General features: G+C 48.8%; 1 protein-coding gene across 1 annotated transcript in view; it reads right to left on the bottom strand.

Annotated features, from left to right (window-relative positions):
• LOC122552049 (desmin-like) overlaps nucleotides 1-23,678 on the bottom strand; it is a 159,422-nt gene that overhangs the window by 27,219 nt on the left and 108,525 nt on the right. Inside the window, exon 6 of the mRNA XM_087988631.1 lies at nucleotides 6,546-6,739. Within this exon, the coding sequence (XP_087844757.1) occupies nucleotides 6,546-6,739 (194 nt within the window). The remainder of the gene's footprint in view (nucleotides 1-6,545; nucleotides 6,740-23,678) is intronic.

Below are 23,678 nucleotides of genomic sequence, written 5' to 3'. Positions count from 1 at the left end.
TAACCAATTTACTGGAATTCTGTGAAGACACTATGAGCACGGTAGACAACAGGGACCCAGCAGATGTGGTGTATCTGGATCTCCAAAGGCATTTGACAAGGTGCTGCACAAAAGGCTCTATGACTCCATTAGATAAAGGTGCACAGCATTTCAGGCAATGTATTAGCATGGATAGAGGATTGGTTAACGAACAGAAAGCAAAGATTAGGGATAATGAGTGCTTTTCTGGCTGGCGATCAGTGACTAGTGCTGTGCCTCAGAGATCAGTGTTGGATACAATTGTTCACAATTTACGTAGATGATTTGGAGTTGCGGACCACGTGTAGTATGTCAAAGTTTGCGGATGACACTAAGATGAGTGGTAGATGAGTGGTACAGCAAAGTCTGCAGAGGACTCTGGAAGTCTGCAGAGGGATATAGATAGTTTAAGTGAGTCTAGCAGATGGAGTACAATGCTGATAAATGTGAAGCCATCCAATTTGGTAGGAATAACAGTAAAAAGGACTATTATTTGTCCTTGTGCATGAGTCACAGAAGGTTGGTTTGCAGGTGCTATAGGTAATTAAGAAGGCAAATGGTGCTTTGTCCTTCACAGCTAGTGGGATTGAGTTTAAAAAGCAGGGAGGTTATGTTGCAGCTGGATAGGGTGCTGGCGATGCCACCCCTGGAGTACTGCTTACAGTTTTGATTTCCTTACTTGAGAAAGGACACTAGAGGGAGTGCAGAGAAGATTCACTCAGTTGACTCTGGAGTTGAGAGGGTTGGCTTCTGAGGAGAGACTGAGTAGACATTGGAATTTGGAAGAATGAGGGGGGAATCTTATAGAAACATATAAAACTACAAAGGGAATAGATAAGATAGAAGCAGGGAGGATGTTTCCATTGGCAGGTGAAACTAGGACAAGATGCATAGCCTCAAAATTAAGGGGAGCAGATTTAAGATTGAACTGAGGAGGAACTTCTTCACCTGAAGGGTCATGAATCTGTGGAATTGCCTGCCCAGTAAAACAATTGAGGCTTCCTCATTGAATGTTGTTAAAGCTAAGACAGATAACTTTTTGAACTGTAAAGGAATTAAGGATTATGGTGAGAGGATGGATAAGTGGAGCTGAGGCCATAAAAAGATCAGCCATGATCTTATAAAATGGTGGATTGGACTCGAAGGGCCAGATGGCCTATTCCTGCTTCTGGTTCTTATGTTAGGGTGGCTTTGTGCATGGGAGATCATGCCTCACAAATTCATTACAGTTCTTTGAAGAAGTGACCAGGAAGGGTGACGAGGGCAGGGCAGTAAGTGTAGTCTATGTGGATTTCATAATAAGGTTCCACATGAATCTCTGGAAGGTTAGATCGCATGGAATCCAGGGAGATCTGGCAAATTAGATACACAGTTGGCTTGATGGTAGGAAGCAGAAGGTAATAATGGAAGGATGCTTGTCAGAAAGGAGGCTTATGACTAATGGACTGCCTCAGGGGACGGTGCTGGTCCCATTACTATTTGTTATCTATATCAATAATTTGGATGAGAATGTACAAGGCATGATTAGTAAGTTTGCAGATTACACTAATATAGGCAGTATTGTTGACTGTGAAGGAAGTTATCAGAAATTGCGGCAGGACCATGACCACCTGGGGAATTGGGCCAAGAAACGCCAAATGGAGTTTAATATAGATAGGTATGAGGTCTTGCATTTTGGAAAGTCAAACCAAGGTAGGAGCTTCATGGTTTAATGGTAGGGTCTTAAGGAGTTTAGTGGAACAGAGGGACCTTGGAGTTCAGGTGTACAGTTCTCTGAAAGCGGAGTCATAGGTAAAGAGGGCAGTGAGAAGAATTTAGGCACACTGGCCTTCATTGATCAGGGCACTGAGTGCAAAAGTTGGAGAGTTATGTTTCAATTGTAAAGGATGTTGGTGAGGCCGCACTTAGAGTATTGTGTTCAGTTTTGGTCACCTTGCTATAGGAAGGATGTTATTAAACTGGAAAGAGCGCAGAAGATGTCTACAAGGATGTTGCCTGGACTCAACGGTCTGAGTTATAGAGAGAGGGTGGACAGGCTAGGACATTTTTTTTTAAAGCGTAGGAGAGTGAGGAGGCAGCTTATAGAAGTGTATAAGATCATGAGAGGCATGGATCGGGTGAATGCACTCAGTCTTTTTCCCAGGGTTGGGGAATCATGGACTAGGGGGCGTCAGATTAAGGTTAGAAGGGAAAGAATAAAACGGAACCTAAGGGGCAATGTTTTTACACAGAGGATAGTACGCATATGGAATGAGCTGCCAGCGGAAGTGGTTGAGGCAGGTACATTAACAACATTTAAAAGGGATTTGGACAAATACATGTTAGGAAAGGTTTAGAAAGATATGGGCCAAGTGCAGGGAAATGGGGTTCGCGTTGATGTAGATTTAGGTCAACATGGACCAGTTTGGGCCAAGGGGCCTGCCTTCATGCTGTAGGACTCTAAGGATGGATGCCAGGTTACGTATGAATTTTCCATAATAGTTCATCAACCCAAGGGAAAACGTAACTCTGGTACAGACGTGGGTGCCAGGGCACCTTTGATCACCCTCACTTTATCTTCCAATTAGTGGAACCCAGTCTTGTCAACTTGTAGCCCAAGTAGGTAACTTGAAGCGTCTGGAACACAGATTTTTCCTTCCTAAGGCAATAACCCTGACTTTGAGAAACATTTAAGCATTACGTCCAAGTTCTCTAAATGCTTCTTATTGGTCTTCCCAGTTATCAGCATGTCATCCAGATAAATTGCAACCTGGGATTGACATTTTAAAATGTTCTCCATTGTCCACTGAGAAATGGCACAGCTAATAATACCCGAAAAGGTACGTCTTGTATATTGGTAAAACCCTCATCGATGTTAATTGCAGCATACCTCTGGGAATCCTCTTCTAATCACAATTATAGGTACGCCTGACTCATGTCCAGCTTTGTGAAAGGTTAGTCTTCCCCCTCCCACTAGTTTAGCAGTGCAATATTCATCCAGCTGCGAAAAGCGGTTCCCTGTTTGTTTGAAATCCCTAAAAAGGCGAAGTGACTCATCGTGCTTCAGATTCAGTACAACCAGAGCTGCCCATTCCGCAAACTGGACTGGTTTGATGATTCCTTCACTTTCCAGCCTACTGATTCCACCTCTACTTTTGTATGTAAGGCAAATGGCACTGGGCATGCCTTGCAGAATCAGGGAATAGCTTGTTGGTCAATATGTAATGTCGCCTTGACCCCCTCACCGATAGTCCCTAGACCTCCCTGAAAAACCTGCACATATTTAATTAGGACTTCACTCAGTCAACCATTTTCTAACGGAAAAATGTTGAGCCAATCACACTGAATTTTTCTCAACCAATTTCACCCCATCAAGCTTAGGCCCAAGCCATTTCCTACTATCAGTGGTAATGAACCAGCTGCTCCTCATAAGAGACTGGAGTCAAAGTTGCATCCTTAATCTGTACTGGTTCCCTGGTATTTGTTCTCAGCCTGGCTGAGGCCTTACGCCAACTTAAGAGTTGGAGTACAGAGTGAATTTTGGTAAAGACTGGTTCTGCAGTTGCTGATACAACCACACTAGTACCAACATTCATTAGGATTGAGTGATCATTTAACCAGACATTTATTTCGATTTGTTGTGATTTAGATGTTGGTGAGCAATTTAACGATTCCAAACCAGATATAGGTGGACTTTCCAGTGTGTGCAGTCTTCTGAATAATGGCCTATGAGTTATCTTATTCAATTCAGGTCTAGCATAGTCTTTTGCTATCTTCAGTCTGCAGAGAGTGGCAACTACAATGGCCTGTCTACTCGGATCCATGATAAAATTTTGTACTAATTGGCTGAGGTATGGCTTTGTTTTGGGGTTTTGCTGTGGGCTGACCTGGGGTCCCTCTGTTCAGGAAATGTACTGAGTGAAGCTACGCAATTGTCTTCATTCAAGTGGTGTTCCTCAAGCTTAGCGGTGAGCATATCCACCTCCATCGGCATACCCTGTAACTCAAACTCTACTTGCCGTTAGTAGTGCCTGTTTGAAGTTCAGTTAAGCTTCAGCTAGTAGGCATTTTTACACGGTCACATCATTAATCCCACATGGTCTCTCAGCATCTCACTTAGGGTTAAACCAAAATCACATGCCTTTGCCAGTTGTCTTAACCTCATCAAAAATCCTGATACGGATTCCCTTGGTTCCTAAACTGTCAAGTAAAACTAATAGCATCTCAGAATTAGAGGAGGCTGCCTCCAGAAAAGTTAGGCTCCAAATAACCGAAAAAAACTGCAGGTCCACATGCCGTCAGAAGAATTACTCACTGCTTTTTATCTGCCCCAATCTTATTTGCTCAGAAAAAAATAACGTATTATTTCTACACACTGGACCCAGTCTTTAACAGCAGGATTGAACAAATCAAGCTTCCCAAATAGTGGAATGATGCCAGAAATGCTAACTCCCCCCAATTTAAAGATGACTGTTGTGAGAGAATCTCTGTAGGGGCGTGTTTTTGTCTCATCACCACTGAAATAACCCCACAAAGGCTAGTATCCCATCATTAAGTCACCCTTTATTTACATGTGGATAGCATGTGACACCGATCCAGTCAGCACAGAATGAGCAGAACCCCTGAGACTCATATATACACCCGTCAGCCAGGACTTCCTGATTGGACCAGGTTTACAACTCCAATCAGGAAATCATATTCTATGATATCCACCTAGCTGACATTGTTCTAATCAATACAGGTCCCTTTGAAATAAAGGCTAACATTCCATTTCCCAGTGAACTTGGATGCTAGCCTCTTGTGATTCATGTATGAGGACTCCTGCTCTGTTTCATAGCTTTCTTCAGTCTTTCTCCAATTGAATAGCTTCTCTATTCTTCCTGCCAAAATGCATAACCTCACATTGTCTCACTTTATATCCTGTCAGCCAATGTTTTACAGGGCATAACCTCAGAGTAAGGGGGTCACTAATTTAACGCAAATGAAGAAGAATTTCCCCTTTCAGATGTTAGAGAATTCTGGAATTCTTTACTGCAGAGCGCTGTTGAAGCTAGATCATCAAGTATATTTAAGATTGAGATTGATTTTTAATCAGTAAGGGAATCAATAGTTTGGAGATAGAGTTATAGAGATGTACAGCATGGATAAGGCAGTAAAGTGGAGTTAACGATTATAAGCGCAGTCATTAACTCATTAAATGGCAGAGCAGACCCAATGGGCCAAATGACCTACTTCTATGGGTCATGCCTTGTGGTCTTATTCTGTTATTTCATCTTCCTCTGGCCTTCCCTACTCAATCAATTGTTGTAATTCTCCACTCACTAGCACCTTCTGGTAAATTGTTGAGTTTAGTAGTTGCCCTTTGAGACTGATGGTCTCTGCATGATCTTCAGAGCTGATACATCTTCATTTGACAAATCTTTAAAGTACCAATCTAATCCTTATAGCTGTGCAATCTATGGTCAAGAGAGATATCTGGTTTCTCTTCCATTCCTCTTTTAGCATCTTGAACTTTGTAATTCATCACCCTGCAATCTTCGAGCGTTTACCTGAATCATCTAGTTCCCAAATTGCACAATGATTATTTTTCCGTCTTTACCTATAGTTGTTCTGGGACCTATTCATGCTTTAACTCTTTTCTTTCATAATAACTCACATCTTCCTGATTGAAACTGGCTTCCAGTAGCCTCACAACGTTGTTGTAAGGCTTGTTGACTTCAGTTTCAGTGAAAGCCTTTTTGCTCACATGCAGTGCATTCAAATAATTCTCAATGGTAGAGCTAATTGTAGTCCTTTCTCAAGCTGGAAGCTGGTTGTTTATTATATATGTTACTCTAGGATTTCCACCAAAAACTGATATGGATTATATCCTCCTACTATCTGCAGCAAATTCTTAGCATAGAGCCATACTATTGCAGACGAGGATGAACAAATGAAAACTTTTGCCACTTGTGCACATCCAGTCCTGATTCACTTCTCCATTATGCGGGCAGAAAGGCTTTCCCTAAAGCTGAAATCAGCGAGCCTTACAAGGTTGTAGGCCATTGGAGAGGTTAGATAGGCTGGGACTTTTTTCACTGCTGCATAGGAGGTTGAGGTTACCTTATGGAGGTTATAAAATGATGAGGACATGGCCAAGGTAATTAGCAAAGGTATTTTTCCTAGGGTGGGGGAGTTCAAAACTAGTGAGCTTGTTTTTAAGATAAATTTAAAAGGGACCTGAAGTGCAACTTTTTCACACAGAGGGTGGTTCATATGTGGAATGAACTGCTCAAAGAAGTGGTAGATGCAGGTAGAGTTACAATATTTAAGACATTTGGATAGGTACACGAATGGGAAAGGTTTAAAGGGATATGGGCCAATGTAGGCAAATTGGTCTAGGTCAATTTTGGAAACCTGGTTGGCATGGACAAGTTGGACTGAAGGGTCTGTTTCTGTGCTGTATGATTCTATATCTGTTTCCTACCACTGAAACAGTTTACTCTCATGTTTTCATAGGAAAGAAAATCATGATGTCTTTAGCCGACTTTGGAAAAATCAATACTAACCTTGCTTTCTTTTCCACTTGCCCCAGTAAGTTTTTATAAGCAGCAATCTCTTGCTCAAGCTGTGTCTTCATGTTTAACAACTCTTGATATTCACTAGTGTGACGTACAATCCTCTTTTCCAGGACTTTAGTGCATTCTTTCTGTTTGTATATATCTTTGTCCTTTTCTAACAGTGAGTTCTTCATTAATTCATCCTTTGAGAAACAAATTTCAAATAAAACATGTAATGAATTTTAGAAAACTATGTTTTTTGCGGCATCTAACTAAATACAGTGGCAAAGCAAAAACTTTGATTTCATGAAATGGGTTTATACACAGACTATCAATGATGAAAAGAAACCAAAAGTTAGGTGTCAGTTAGCTTACATTTGCTTCTGGGAAAACAATTGTGTGGAGAAATTTGGATTTACCTCCATTCATCAGGACAGGCAGTGCTGAAGACTGCTGGTGGTCAAGCTTGCGTGGTTATCTTTAATTATATCAACAAATTAATTTCTCCCCATGGACTACAGGATTCTGATAAATCATGGCTAACACTCTCGTCAGGTGTTGCTGAACTGCTGCATGATCTGGGGTATTTCTGTTCTTCTTATTTATTCATGGGATATAGCTGGCACTGGCTTCATCAGCATTTATTGCCCATCCCCAATTGCCTAGAGGACAGATGAGAGTCAACCACATTGCTGTGGGTCTGAAATCACATGTAGGCCAGACCAGGTAAGGATGGCAATTTCCTTCCCTAAATGACATTAGTGAGCCAGGTGGGCTTTTCCGACAATCGACAATGAATTCTTGGTCATCATAAGTCTCTTAATTCCAGATTTCTTTCTACTGAATTCAAATTTTTGATCTACCATGGTAGGGATAGCTGGTTGTGTCGTTTCGTGGCTAGTTGACGTCACTAGTAGCCACACACGCAGACGACAAGCAACATGAATTCGACTGGGACAACACTACCATTATAGGGCAAGCGAAACAAAGAACAGCCAGGGAATTCCTAGAAGCATGGCACTCATCCACAAACTCCATCAACAAACACATCGACCTGGACCCAATATACCGGCCACTACAGCGGACAGCTGAAACTGACAACCGGAAGCGGCAGGGACAGGTCACTATAAATGCCGGAGGAAACACCACAGAAGCGCTTCACAGGAAGCTCCCAAGCACTGAGGATGTACCTAGACAGGGGACGAAACGTTTGCAACAAAAACTTCCAGCTCGGTGAACAGAACCACAGCAATATGGTTTCTCACTAGGCAGTGGCAAGTTGCCAATTAAGGGAGATTATAGTTTATTAGACACTTTATTAATGATCCAATTCACCTCATTAATATTTAGTTTCCCATTGTACAAAATGTGCAGAACAAGCTAGATGTTAGTAATATCAACATGCAAATCAGAGCGGGTACTGGTAGTTTCAGCTCACCGCATGCTCTGAAGAACATTTATGTTGGACACTGGGCACCAGTATCTCAGGACATGGGGCATACACTTTACCAAATGATCCTTTTAAAATGTGACATCATCTGCTTCAGGATTCCACTGCTCACTAAGAAGGATGTGCAATGGCAAAAAACATTTAAAGGGAACATTGCACGGACCCTGGTATCTAACATGTGCCAGAAGCCAAGGGCCCTTAGTGCACATTTTTGATCCACTTTCAGGATACTTCCACACTTCAAAAATGCACCTTCGGCTGCACCATTAACTATCATTATAACATTGCAGCACTATACATTCAGGGCACACACCTAATCTACGACTGGACCTAGCTGCATCTCTGGGTTCTTTGCTCGATGTCATAGTACTCACTCATGATGAACCCATCTGGACGCTCACAAGCATCCTTACCTTGCATTGCTTTGCATTTATGGGTTTTTCCTCAGCCAGGGACACCAGGTTCATGTTACATTTGTCTTGTCTTGCGGTTTGGTGCTTGCTATTAGGGCTTAATCAAGTGAAGGGGAATAGTCTTTGATCAGGAGTCCTGTCCTAGCACAGTGAGTTAAGAACTGCAGTAAGTAAGTAAATCCAGAGGCTGTCAGAGTTGGGATGTTCTCCACATATGGAGCGAGGAGCTGTACGTCAACAGTCCATCAACTGTTTTGACTCTTTCTACTGTATCTGGGGTTGTTTTCCTCTTGGGATAAGAGAGAGGCAGGTGTTAATGCAAATGAAAGTGGGTGGCACAACTGTTACTTTCACTGCAGGTGGGAGGTGTGTCAAGCGATTGAGTAGGTAGCACAGTGGAGTTGGGGTATGGGGTGGGAGACATTGAGTGATCAAAGATGTTGCAGGCAATAATGAGAGTTGAAATAGTAGCAGAGATCAAGGTAGTGTGAGCTATCGAGGGAGCAGAGCTTCTCAAAACAATGATTAAGGCACACTGTCACAAATATTCACAGGACTGGGACAAAAGGTTTCATTGTTTGCTGCATGAGATTCCCAGATGAATGTATTAGTTTAGTCCTTTCAAACCTATCTATGGACTTAAGGTATGTGGTGCAATAAAATTAACCTAGAAAAACGTTTTAAGAAGACAAATCTTCAGTGCTGTACTTTGTGTCATGTTTCCAGGGAGTCTCCCAAGATCATGCAAATCAATCCAAAATGATTTAAAAGCTTCCTAGGCAAAGATGAAAGAATTGACAAATAAACATGCTGCAACTAGAACACTTCAAACAGAAACATCGAACATAGAACATTACAGCGCAGTACAAGCCCTTCATCCCTCGATATTGCGCCAACCTGTGGAACCAATCAAAGTAGTATCGTTGTTATCTTTCCAAGGTGAACAAGTGAAAGTGATATTTAGTGGAGTGAATGAAGTAGACAGGAGGGTTAATAAATGGTGACTTATCTGGTGGATGTTAGTAATTAACTGTCCATTATTCCACATGTTAGAGGATAGGTTTGACACAATAAATGTCTTCTTGCTCATTGATGAAACCTGGTGAGCTTTAGTTATCCTAGATAGCGAGACAGATAGACATTAACCATCCGTGTAATTAAATTGTTCTTTTAAAAATACTTGCTCCTGCGACATTGGCATTGGATGGGCAGTACTTAGTTTAGAATTGTAGAATCATATCGCACGGAAACAGAACCTTTGGCCCAACATGTCCATGCCAACCAGGTTTCCTAAACTGAAATGGTCCCATGTGCCTCCATTTAACCAAAATCCCTCTAAGTCTTTCCTATCCATGTACCTGTCCAAACGTTTTTTAAATGTTGTAATTGTTCTCTCTTCTACAACTTCCTCTGGTAGTTTATGTGCACACTACTCCCTGTGTGAACAAAGTTGCTCCTCAGGTCCTTTTTAAATATTTCCCCTCTCACCTTAAATCTATGCCCTCCAGATTTGCCTTTGAGAAGGTGATGGTGAGTTTTCTTTTTGAACTGCAGTCCAGGTGCTCTAGGTAGACCCACATTGCCCACAGGGAGAGAAATTCAGGATTTTGATCAGCGACAGTGAAAGAACAGCGACGGAGATTGTTTGAGTGAGTCATGGTGATTAGCTTGGAGGGGAACTTGCAGGTGGTGGTGTTCCCATGTAATTACTTGCCCTTGGCCTTCTAGATGGAAGTGCTCATGGATTTGAAAGGTACTGTCTAAGGATCTTTGATGAATTTATGCAATGCAACTTGTGGAGAGTACACACTGCTACTGAACGTCGATGGTTGAGGAAGGTGATGTTCCTGATTGTAGTACCATTCATGCGGCTGCTTTCTCCTGTATTGTGTCAAGCTTCTTGACAGTTGTTGAGGTTGCACAAATCCAGGCAAATAGAGAGTATTCCATCACACTCCGGACTTGTGGACAGGATTTGGGGAGTCAGGAGGTGAGTAACTTGCTGCAGTATTCTGACTCTTGTAGCCACTTTATTTATGTGGTGAATCCAGTTGAGTTTCTGGGCAATGGTAAACCCCTGGATGTTAATAATGAGTCGAATTGAATTGAATTGAATTGAATTGAATTAGCTTTATTGTCACATATACTCAAATAAATGAAAAGTTTACAGTCACCACATTACAGCTCCATCTTAAGTACAAAGGTACCTAGGTACAGATTCTTAAGATCACATTCTTAGGAAAGAATAACTATAGAAAAGTAAAGAAATAAACAGTCCAGAATTATGGGCTGTAAGAATAAATTAGAAAAAATAAAGAAATAAAAAGTTCAGAATATCAGTCTTTCTGACCCAATCTATGTCGGCACCTAGCCTCAAGGGAGACCATCTCATCACTACCTGCTCTGGACCCACCAATGTAGGAGTTATCCACTTTAGGCACCGTCTCTGCTGCTGGGCCAACTTTGCTCACGCTGAACACACACACACACACACGCCCTGCAACCTAGAGTCCCTGGCTACGCTGCCAGGCCATTCCACCACTGAGCCACAAGTCCCACTTTGGCTCCAGATGTTGCCTTGCCAGAAAATCTTGACGAGTCCACTGTTGCTGCCGTTCCCGATCACTGGAGGAGCTTTGCCCCTGCACCAGGGAAACAGACTCACTGCTACTGCCACAGACCCAAACACCAAGGGAACAAACTCACTGCTGCTGCCACAACCCAAACACCAGGGGAACAAACTCACTGCTGCTGCCACAGGCCCAAACACCAGGTGAACAAACTCACTGCTGCTGCCAGAGGCTCAAACACCAGGGGAACAAACTCACTGCTGCTGCCACAGGCCCAAACACCAGGGGAACAGACTCACTACTGCTGCCAGAGGCTCAAACACCAGGGGAACAAACTCACTGCTGCTGCCACAGGCCCAAACACCAGGGGAACAGACTCACTGCTGCTGCCACAGGCCCAAACACCAGGGGAACAGACTCATTGCTGCTGACACATGCCCAAACACCAGGGGAACAGACTCACTGCTGCTGCCACATGCCCAAACACCAGGGGAACAGACTCACTGCTGCTGCCACAGGCCCAAACATCAGGGGGACAGACTCACTACTGCTGCCACAGGCCCAAACACCAGGGGAACAAACTTACTGCTGCTGCCACAGGCCCAAACACCAGGGGAACAAACTCACTGCTGCTGCCACAGGCCCAAACACCAGGGGAACAGACTCACTGCTGCTGCCACAGGCCCAAACACCAGGGGAACAAACTCACTGCTGCTGCCACAAGCCCAAACACCAGGGGAACAGACTCACTGCTGCTGCCACAGGCCCAAACACCAGGGGAACAAACTCACTGCTGCTGCCAGAGGCTCAAACACCAGGGGAACAAACTCACTGCTGCTGCCAGAAGCCCAAACACCAGGGGAACAAACTCACTGCTGCTGCCACACGCCCAAACACCAGGGGAACAGACTCACTGCTGCTGCCAGAAGCCCAAACACCAGGGGAACAAACTCACTGCTGCTGCCAGAAGCCCAAACACCAGGGGAACAAACTCACTGCTGCTGCCACAGGCCCAAACACCAGGGGAACAGACTCACTGCTGCTGCCAGAGGCTCAAACACCAGGGGAACAAACTCACTGCTGCTGCCACAGGCCCAAACACCAGGGGAACAGACTCACTGCTGCTGCCACAGGCCCAAACACCAGGGGAACAGTCTCACTGCTGCTGCCACAGGCCCAAACACCAGGAGAACAAACTCACTGCTGCTGCCACAGGCCCAAACAAAAGGGAACACACTCACTGCTGCTCCCACAGGCTCAAACACCAGGGGAACAAACTCACTGCTGCTGCCACACGCCCAAACACCAGGGGAACAGACTCACTGCTGCTGCCAGAAGCCCAAACACCAGGGGAACAAACTCACTGCTGCTGCCAGAAGCCCAAACACCAGGGGAACAAACTCACTGCTGCTGCCAGAAGCCCAAACACCAGGGGAACAGACTCACTGCTGCTGCCAGAGGCTCAAACACCAGGGGAACAAACTCACTGCTGCTGCCACAGGCCCAAACACCAGGGGAACAGACTCACTGCTGCTGCCACAGGCCCAAACACCAGGGGAACAGTCTCACTGCTGCTGCCACAGGCCCAAACACCAGGAGAACAAACTCACTGCTGCTGCCACAGGCCCAAACAAAAGGGAACACACTCACTGCTGCTCCCACAAGCCCAAACACCAGGGCAACAAGCTCACTGCTGCTGCCAGAGGCTCAAACACAAGGGAACACACTCACTGCTGCTCCCACAAGCCCAAACACCAGGGCAACAAACTCACTGCTGCTGCCAGAAGCCCAAACACCAGGGCAACAAGCTCACTGCTGCTGCCAGAGGCTCAAACACCAGGGGAACAGACTCACTGCTGCTGCCACAGGCCCAAACACCAGGGGAACAAACTCACTGCTGCTGCCACAGGCCCAAACACGAGGGGAACACTCACTGCTGCTGCCACAGGCCCAAACACCAGGGGAACAAACTCACTGCTGCTGCCAGAGGCTCAAACACCAGGGGAACAGACTCACTGCTGCTGCCACACGCCCAAACACCAGGGGAACAAACTCACTGCTGCTGCCACAGGTCCAAACACCAGGGGAACAAACTCACTGCTGCTGCCACAGGCCCAAACACCAGGGGAACAGACTCACTGCTGCTGCCACAGGTCCAAACACCAGGGGAACAGTCTCACTGCTGCTGCCACAGGTCCAAACACCAGGGGAACAAACTCACTGCTGCTGCCACAGGCCCAAACACCAGGGGAACAGACTCACTGCTGCTGCCACAGGCCCAAACACCAGGGGAACAGACTCACTGCTGCTGCCACAGGCCCAAACACCGGGGGAACAAACTCACTGCTGCTGCCACACGCCCAAACACCAGGGGAACAGACTCACTGCTGCTGCCACAGGCCCAAACACCAGGGGAACAGACTCACTGCTGCTGCCACAGGCCCAAACACCAGGGGAACAAACTTACTGCTGTAGCCACAGGCCCAAACACCAGGGGAACAAACTCACTGCTGCTGCCACAACCCAAACACCAGGGGAACAAACTCACTGCTGCTGCCACAGGCCCAAACACCAGGTGAACAAACTCACTGCTGCTGCCAGAGGCTCAAACACCAGGGGAACAAACTTACTGCTGCTGCCACAGGCACAAACACCAGGGGAACAGACTCACTACTGCTGCCAGAGGCTCAAACACCAGGGGAACAAACTCACTGCTGCTGCCACAGGCCCAAACACCAGGGGAACAGACTCACTGCTGCTGCCACAGGCCCAAACACCAGGGGAACAGACTCATTGCTGCTGACACATGCCCAAACACCAGGGGAACAGACTCATTGCTGCTGACACATGCCCAAACACCAGGGGAACAGACTCACTGCTGCTGCCACAGGCCCAAACACCAGGGGAACAAACTCACTGCTGCTGCCACAGGCCCAAACACCAGGGGAACAAACTCACTGCTGCTGCCACAAGCCCAAACACCAGGGGAACAGACTCACTGCTGCTGCCACAGGCCCAAACACCAGGGGAACAAACTCACTGCTGCTGCCACAAGCCCAAACACCAGGGGAACAGACTCACTGCTGCTGCCACAGGCCCAAACACCAGGAGAACAAACTCACTGCTGCTGCCACAGGCCCAAACACCAGGGGAACAAACTCACTGCTGCTGCCACAAGCCCAAACACCAGGGGAACAAACTCACTGCTGCTGCCACAGGCCCAAACACCAGGGGAACAGACTCACTGCTGCTGCCACAGGCCCAAACACCAGGGGAACAGACTCACTGCTGCTGCCACAGGCCCAAACACCAGGGGAACAGACTCACTGCTGCTGCCACAAGCCCAAACACCAGGGGAACAAACTCACTGCTGCTGCCACAGGCCCAAACACCAGGGGAACAAACTCACTGCTGCTGCCACAAGCCCAAACACCAGGGGAACAGACTCACTGCTGCTGCCACAAGCCCAAACACCAGGGGAACAAACTCACTGCTGCTGCCACAAGCCCAAACACCAGGGGAACAGACTCACTGCTGCTGCCACAAGCCCAAACACCAGGGGAACAAACTCACTGCTGCTGCCAGAGGCTCAAACACCAGGGGAACAAACTCACTGCTGCTGCCACACGCCCAAACACCAGGGGAACAGACTCACTGCTGCTGCCACAAGCCCAAACACCAGGGGAACAAACTCACTGCTGCTGCCAGAGGCTCAAACACCAGGGGAACAAACTCACTGCTGCTGCCACACGCCCAAACACCAGGGGAACAAACTCACTGCTGCTGCCACAGGCCCAAACACCAGGGGAACAAACTCACTGCTGCTGCCACAGGCCCAAACACCAGGGGAACAGACTCACTGCTGCTGCCAGAGGCTCAAACACCAGGGGAACAAACTCACTGCTGCTGCCACAGGCCCAAACACCAGGGGAACAAACTCACTGCTGCTGCCAGAAGCCCAAACACCAGGGGAACAAACTCACTGCTGCTGCCACAGGCCCAAACACCAGGGGAACAGACTCACTGCTGCTGCCAGAGGCTCAAACACCAGGGGAACAAACTCACTGCTGCTGCCACAGGCCCAAACACCAGGGGAACAGACTCACTGCTGCTGCCACAGGCCCAAACACCAGGGGAACAGACTCACTGCTGCTGCCACAGGCCCAAACACCAGGAGAACAAACTCACTGCTGCTGCCACAGGCCCAAACAAAAGGGAACACACTCACTGCTGCTCCCACAGGCCCAAACACCAGGGCAACAAGCTCACTGCTGCTGCCAGAGGCTCAAACACCAGGAGAACAAACTCACTGCTGCTGCCACAGGCCCAAACACCAGGGGAACAGACTCACTGCTGCTGCCACAGGTCCAAACACCAGGGGAACAGACTCACTGCTGCTGCCACAGGCCCAAACACCAAGGGAACACACTCACTGCTGCTGCCACAGGCCCAAACACCAGGGGAACAAACTCACTGCTGCTGCCAGAAGCCCAAACACCAGGGGAACAGACTCACTGCTGCTGCCACAGGCCCAAACACCAGGGGAACAAACTCACTGCTGCTGCCATAGGCCCAACCACCAGGGGAACAGACTCACTGCTGCTGCCACAGGCCCAAACACCAGGGGAACAGTCTCACTGCTGCTGCCACAGGTCCAAACACCAGGGGAACAAACTCACTGCTGCTGCCACAGGCCCAAACACCAGGGGAACAGACTCACTGCTGCTGCCACAGGCCCAAACACCGGGGGAACAAACTCACTGCTGCTGCCACAGGCCCAAACACCAGGGGAACAGACTCACTGCTGCTGCCACAGGCCCAAACACCAGGGGAACAGACTCACTGCTGCTGCCACAGGCCCAAACACCGGGGGAACAAACTCACTGCTGCTGCCACAGGCCCAAACACCAGGGGAACAGACTCACTGCTGCTGCCACAGGCCCAAACACCGGGGGAACAAACTCACTGCTGCTGCCACACGCCCAAACACCAGGGGAACAGACTCACTGCTGCTGCCACAGGCCCAAACACCAGGGGAACAGACTCACTGCTGCTGCCACAGGCCCAAACACCAGGGGAACAAACTTACTGCTGTAGCCACAGGCCCAAACACCAGGGGAACAAACTCACTGCTGCTGCCACAGGCCCAAACACCAGGGGAAAAGACTCACTGCTGCTGCCACAGGCCCAAACACCAGGGGAACAAACTCACTGCTGCTGCCACAGGCTCAAACACCAGGGGAACAAACTCACTGTTGCTGCCACAGGCCCAAACACCAGGGGAACAAACTCACTGCTGCTGCCACAGGCCCAAACACCAGGGGAACAGACTCATTGCTGCTGCCACAGGCCCAAACACCAGGGGAACAGACTCACTGCTGCTGCCAGAGGCTCAAACACCAGGGGAACAGACTCACTGCTGCTGCGACAGGCCCAAACACCAGGGGAACAAACTCACTGCTGCTGCCACACGCCCAAACACCAGGGGAACAGACTCACTGCTGCTGCCACAGGCCCAAACACCAGGGGAACAGACTCACTGCTGCTGCCACAGGCCCAAACACCAGGGGAACAAACTTACTGCTGTAGCCACAGGCCCAAACACCAGGGGAACAGACTCACTGCTGCTGCCACAGGCCCAATCACCAGGGGAACAGTCTCACTGCTGCTGCCAGAGGCTCAAACACCAGGGGAACAGACTCACTGCTGCTGCCAGAGGCTCAAACACCAGGGGAACAAACTCACTGCTGCTGCCAGAAGCCCAAACACCAGGGCAACAAGCTCACTGCTGCTGCCAGAGGCTCAAACACCAGGGGAACAAACTCACTGCTGCTGCCAGAGGCTCAAACACCAGGGGAACAGACTCACTGCTGCTGCCACAGGCCCAAACACCAGGGGAACAGACTCACTGCTGCTGCCACAGGCCCAAACACCAGGGGAACAAACTCACTGCTGCTGCCAGAGGCTCAAACACCAGGGGAACAGACTCACTGCTGCTGCCACAGGCCCAATCACCAGGGGAACAGACTCACTGCTGCTGCCACAGGCCCAAACACCAGGGGAACAGACTCACTGCTGCTGCCACAGGCCCAAACACCAGGGGAACAAACTCACTGCTGCTGCCAGAAGCCCAAACACCAGGGGAACAGACTCACTGCTGCTGCCACAGGCCCAAACACGAGGGGAACAGACTCACTGCTGCTGCCAGAGGCTCAAACACCAGGGGAACAGACTCACTGCTGCTGCCACAGGCCCAAACACCAGGGGAACAGACTCACTGCTGCTGCCACAGGCCCAAACACGAGGGGAACAGACTCACTGCTGCTGCCACAGGCCCAAACACCAGGGGAACAGACTCACTGCTGCTGCCATAGGCCCAAACTCCAGGGGAACAAACTCACTGCTGCTGCCAGAAGCCCAAACACCAGGGGAACAAACTCACTGCTGCTGCCACAGGCCCAAACACCAGGGGAACAGTCTCACTGCTGCTGCCACAGGTCCAAACGCCAGGGGAACAAACTCCCTGCTGCTGCCACAGGCCCAAACACCAGGGGAACAGACTCACTGCTGCTGCCACCGGCCCAAACACCGGGGGAACAAACTCACTGCTGCTGCCTCACGCCCAAACACCAGGGGAACAGACTCACTGCTGCTGCCACAGGCCCAAACACCATGGGAACAAACTTACTGCTGTAGCCACAGGCCCAAACACCAGGGGAACAAACTCACTGCTGCTGCCACAGGCCCAAACACCAGGGGAAAAGACTCACTGCTGCTGCCACAGGCCCAAACACCAGGGGAACAAACTCACTGCTGCTACCACAGGCCCAAACACCAGGGGAACAAACTCACTGCTGCTGCCAGAAGCCCAAACACCAGGGGAACAAACTCACTGCTGCTGCCACAGGCCCAACCACCAGGGGAACAAACTCACTGCTGCTGCCACAGGCCCAACCACCAGGGGAACAGTCTCACTGCTGCTGCCACAGGTCCAAACACCAGGGGAACAAACTCACTGCTGCTGCCACAGGCCCAAACACCAGGGGAACAGACTCACTGCTGCTGCCACAGGCCCAAACACCAGGGGAACAGTCTCACTGCTGCTGCCACAGGCCCAAACACCAGGAGAACAAACTCACTGCTGCTGCCACAGGCCCAAACAAAAGGGAACACACTCACTGCTGCTCCCACAGGCCCAAATACCAGGGGAACAAACTCACTGCTGCTGCCAGAGGCTCAAACACCAGGAGAACAAACTCACTGCTGCTGCCACAGGCCCAAACACCAGGGGAACAGAGTCACTGCTGCTGCCACAGGCCCAAACACCAGGGGAACAGACTCACTGCTGCTGCCACAGGCCCAAACACCAGGGGAACAAACTTACTGCTGTAGCCACAGGCCCAAACACCAGGAGAAAAGACTCACTGCTGCTGCCACAGGCCCAAACACCAGGGGAACAAACTCACTGCTGCTGCCACAGGCTCAAACACCAGGGGAACAAACTCACTGTTGCTGCCACAGGCCCAAACACCAGGGGAACAAACTCACTGCTGCTGCCACAGGCCCAAACACCAGGGGAACAGACTCATTGCTGCTGCCACAGGCCCAAACACCAGGGGAACAGACTCACTGCTGCTGCCAGAGGCTCAAACACCAGGGGAACAGACTCACTGCTGCTGCGACAGGCCCAAACACCAGGGGAACAGACTCACTGCTGCTGCCACACGCCCAAACACCAGGGGAACAGCCTCACTGCTGCTGCCACCGGCCCAAACACCAGGGGAACAGACTCACTGCTGCTGCCACAGGCCCAAACACCAGGGGAACAAACTTACTGCTGTAGCCACAGGCCCAAACACCAGGGGAACAAACTTACTGCTGTAGCCACAGGCCCAAACACCAGGGGAACAAACTTACTGCTGTAGCCACAGGCCCAAACACCAGGGGAAAAGACTCACTGCTGCTGCCACAGGCCCAAACACCAGGGGAACAAACTCACTGCTGCTGCCAGAAGCCCAAACACCGGGGGAACAGACTCACTGCTGCTGCCAGAAGCCCAAACACCAGGGGAACAGACTCACTGCTGCTGCCACAGGCCACAAATGGCAGGCAAATGGATTATTCGCTGCAAACCTGTTTTTGCCAGGAGAATGTCCTCACTTCTGCCATCCCCATGTCTGCCACTCTGCACCGGTGCTGCCGATCAACCAGCCAAACAAATGGTGAAATAAAGACCAAAAGAAAAGGAAAATAAAGCAAATAAAAGAGCAGAAGCAAAAGTAAAATAAAGAAAGAACGCAGGTGGGTACAGATGTGCCCCAGGCAAGAATTCGCACGCAGCCCTGTTACTTCATCACCATCTTGCACTGGAGCCGATGTGGGAGTCTCAATGATGGTAACGACATTGAATGTCAAGGGGAGTGGTCAGACTGTCTCTTAATGCAGACGGTCATTACCTCATATTTGTGTGGTGTGAATCTTTCTTGCTATTTGTCAGCCTAATTGTCCAAATCTTGTTCTATTGGGAGATCATGTTGTGGCTGTACAGGACATTGGTGAGGCCACTTTTGGAATATTGCGTGCAATTCTGGTCTTCCTATCAGATGGGTGTTGTGAAACTTGAAAGGGTTCAGAAAAGATTTACAAGGGTGTTGCCAGGGTTGGAGGATCTGAGCTACAGGGAGAGGCTGAATAGGCTGGGGCGGTTTTCCCTGAAGCGTCAGAGGCTGAGGGGTGACCTTCTAGAGGTTTACAAAATCGTGAGGGGCATGGATAGGATAAATAGACAAAGTCTTTTCCCTGGGGTCGGGGAGTCCAGAACTAGAGGGCATAGGTTTAGAGTGAGAGGGGAAAGATATAAAAGAGACCTAAGGGCAACTTTTTCATGCAGAAGGTGGTACGTGTATGGAATGAGCTGCCAGAGGAAGTGGTGGAGGCTGGTACAAATGCAACATTTAAAAGACATTTGGATGGGTATATGAATAGGAAGGGTTTGGTGGGATATGGGCCAGGTGCTGGCAGGTGGGACTAGACTGGGTGGGCTATCTGGTCGGCATGGTTGGACCGAAGGATCTGTTTCCGTGCTGTACATCTCTATGACTCTATGAACTGTTTCAGTATCTGAGGAGTTGCGAATGGTGCTGAACATTGTACAATCATTGACGGACATCGCACTTCTGACCTTATGATGGCGGGAAGGTCATTGATGCAGTAGCTGAAGGTGGTTGGTTCTAGGACACTACCTGCAGAGATGGTCTGCAGTTGAGATGACTGACTTCCGACAACAACAATCTTTCTTATGTGCCAGATATGACTCCAACCACTAGAGTTTGCTCTCAATACCCACTGATTCCAGTTTTGCTAGGACTCCTTTATACCACACTTAGTCGCATGTCAAAGGCTGTCACTCTCCACTCCCCTGTGAAATTCAGCTCTTTTGTCCATGTTTGAACCAAAGCCGCAACAAGGTCAAGAGCTGAGTGGCCCTGGGGAACCCAAACTGTATGTCACTGAGTAGGTTATTGCTGAGTAAGTGCTGCTTTACAAGCACTGATGACGATGTCTTCAATCACTTTAATGCATGATTTATTGTCACATATATTTTGAAGATATGGTGAAAAGCATTTTGTCACCACAAATCCAGTGCCATTTTGAGTTACAGTAACACTAAGAAGTAATTACTTAAATAACTGTTCACCTTCTGCTCAAACTGGGGTCTCAAGCACAGCATCTGAACTTCTGCGAGATCTCTGCAAGGTGTTCCGGTCCTCAATGAGTCCTGCTCTGGGAACAGCAACAATGATGCCGATGCCCTAGGAAACCACACCTCTCCTGCTGCTGCTTTGCCAACAGTGTCAAGAGTTCAGGCTCTAGGCACCTCTGCTGCCAAGAGTCCAGGATCCAGGCCTACTGGTGCCAAGAGTCCCGATCCACGCGGCTGATGCTGCAGCCACCAGCTTCCATCACCCCTCTGGCCTCAAAGAAGAAGATAGAAGGAAAGGAGAAAAGGCAAATGGTACATAAAGGAAACAATGCCGCTAGCCTGGAGTGGGTGAGGTCAGACAAGCCCGATCCTACCTATTGTGCCAGTGCCACTTTGGAATGATTTACTGATGATCGAGAGTAGACTGACAGAGCCATAACTGGCCAGGTTGGATCTGTCCTGCTTTGTGCATACAGGGTGTACCTGGGAAATCTTCCACATTGTAACAAAGATGCCAGTGATGTAACTGTACGCGAACAGCTTGACTAGTGGAGCGGCAAGTTTTGAAGAACAAGTCTTCAGTACTGTTGCCGAAATGTTGTCAGGGCCCATAGCTTTTGCAGGTTTCAGTGCCTCCAACTGTTTCTCGACATCCAAGATGGAGGACCGGAAAAATTTCTGGCTGTAACAGCTGCTCCTTTTTTGAGGTATTTTAGGTGAGTTCCTCAAATTCCAGGAGCAGCAATACTGTTTCATATGCTGTTGCATTATTTTGGAACTTTGGAAAAAATAAGTCAAAACAACAGCAGTTTTAAAAGGGAGAAGAACAAAGGAAGCACATGGTGAGGTCATTGCAGGAGAGAGAGAGAGAGAGAGAGAGAGAGAACCTGCACAGTTACTGCCTTTGCTGTTTGAACTCATGTATTGCTGGACATCGGAGTGCGTCTGGGAAAATTAACAAATGGCGAAATTCACAACTAATCTTGGAGGAACTTGTTTGGGCGAAGTTCACAGCACAGAATCAGATAAGTTAATCGTTGTTTTAAGTGTGTCCAACAGAAAGGCTGCAGTAGTGAGTAGAGTAGGTTCTTTGTTGATTATATGTTTTTGGAAATATGTCTCTTGATTAAACTTAAAATATAAACCATAACTATTAATTTAACCTAGGGCTGTGTTTTGTAGAGGAATAAGGCGGTGTTATTTTCTGGGTCTGTAGATTGTGAAGGAGCAAAAATGGCCTTTAGTACAGTGATATGTACTTCTGGTCAGAAATGGGAGTTTAAAGATAGTGTAATGGTTACTGCGAATTATATCTGCCATAAATGCTGTTGGATGAGAATAGAACATAGAACATGGAACAATACAGCACAGAACAGGCCCTTCGGCCCACGATGTTGTGCCGAACATTTGTCCTAGCTTAAGCACCCATCCATGTACCTATCCAATTGCCACTTAAAGGTCACCAATGATTCTGCCACTCCCACAGGCAGCGCATTCCATGCCCCAACCACTCTCTGGGTAAAGAACCTATCCCTGACATTCCCCCATACCTTCCACCCTTCACCTTAAATTTATGTCCCCTTGTAACACTCTGTTGTACCCGGGGAAAAAGTTTCTGACTGTCTACTCTATCTATTCCCCTGATCATCTTATAAACATCTATCAAGTCACCCTCATCCTTCTCCGTTCCAATGAGAAAAGGCCTAGCAGTCTCAACCTATCCTCGTACGACCTATTCTCCATTCCAGGCAACATCCTGGTAAATCTCCTCTGTACCGTCTCCAATGCTTCCACATCTTTCCTAAAATGAGGCGACCAGAACTGCACACAGTACTCCAAATGTGGCCTTACCAAGGTCCTATACAGCTGCAACATCACCTCACGACTCTTGAATTCAATCCCTCTGCTAATGAACGCTAGGATATGTGAAACAGTCCATCTTCCGCAACTACACTGGTCCCACCCCCCACCTTTTCCTCCGCTACATCGATGACTGTATCGGCGCCGCCTCGTGCTCCCACGAGGAGGTTGAACAGTTCATCCACTTCACCAACACCTTCCACCCCGACCTCAAATTCACCTGGACAGTCTCAGATTCCTCCCTCCCCTTCCTCGACCTTTCTATTTCTATCTCAGGCGACCGAATCAACACGGACATCTACTACAAACCGACCGACTCCCACAGCTACCTGGACTACACCTCCTCCCACCCTGCCCCCTGTAAAAACGCCATCCCATTCTCCCAATTCCACCGTCTCCGCCGCATCTGCTCCCAGGAGGACCAGTTCCAAAAACGTACAACCCAGATGGCCTCCTTCTTCAAGGACCGCAATTTCCCCCCCCGACATGGTCGACGATGCCCTCCACCGCATCTCTTCCACTTCCCGCTCCTCCGCCCTTGAGCCCTGCCCCTCCAACCGCCACCAGGACAGAACCCCACTGGTCCTCACCTACCACCCCACCAATCTCCATGTACAGCGCATCATCCGCTGTCATTTCCGACACCTCCAAACGGACCCCACCACCAAGGATATATTTCCCTCCCCTCCCCTATCAGCATTCCGTAAAGACCACTCCCTCCGTGACTCCCTCGTCAGATCCACACCCCCCACCAACCCAACCTCCACTCCTGGCACCTTCCCCTGCAACCGCAACAAATGCAAAACTTGCGCCCACACCTCCCCCCTTACTTCTCTCCAAGGCCTCATGGGATCCTTCCATATCCGCCACAAATTCACCTGCACCTCCACACACATCAATTACTGCATCCGCTGCACCCGATGTGGCCTCCTCTATATTGGGGAGACAGGCCGCCTACTTGCGGAGCGTTTCAGAGAAAACCTCTGGGACACCCGGACCAACTAACCCATCCACCCCGTGGCTCAACACTTCAACTCCCCCTCCCACTTCACCAAGGATATGCAGGTCTTTGGACTCCTCCATCGCCAGACCACAACAACACGATGGTTGGAGGAAGAGCGCCTCATCTTCCGCCTAGGAACCCTC

Source organism: Chiloscyllium plagiosum, unplaced genomic scaffold (assembly GCF_037043375.1).
Source record: "Chiloscyllium plagiosum isolate Xiang-an unplaced genomic scaffold, Cpla_swu_hap1 HiC_scaffold_7, whole genome shotgun sequence".
Lineage (NCBI taxonomy): Eukaryota > Metazoa > Chordata > Chondrichthyes > Orectolobiformes > Hemiscylliidae > Chiloscyllium > Chiloscyllium plagiosum.
The sequence above is the reverse complement of the archived record's forward strand: the minus strand, read 5'-3'. Positions and strand labels throughout refer to the sequence as shown.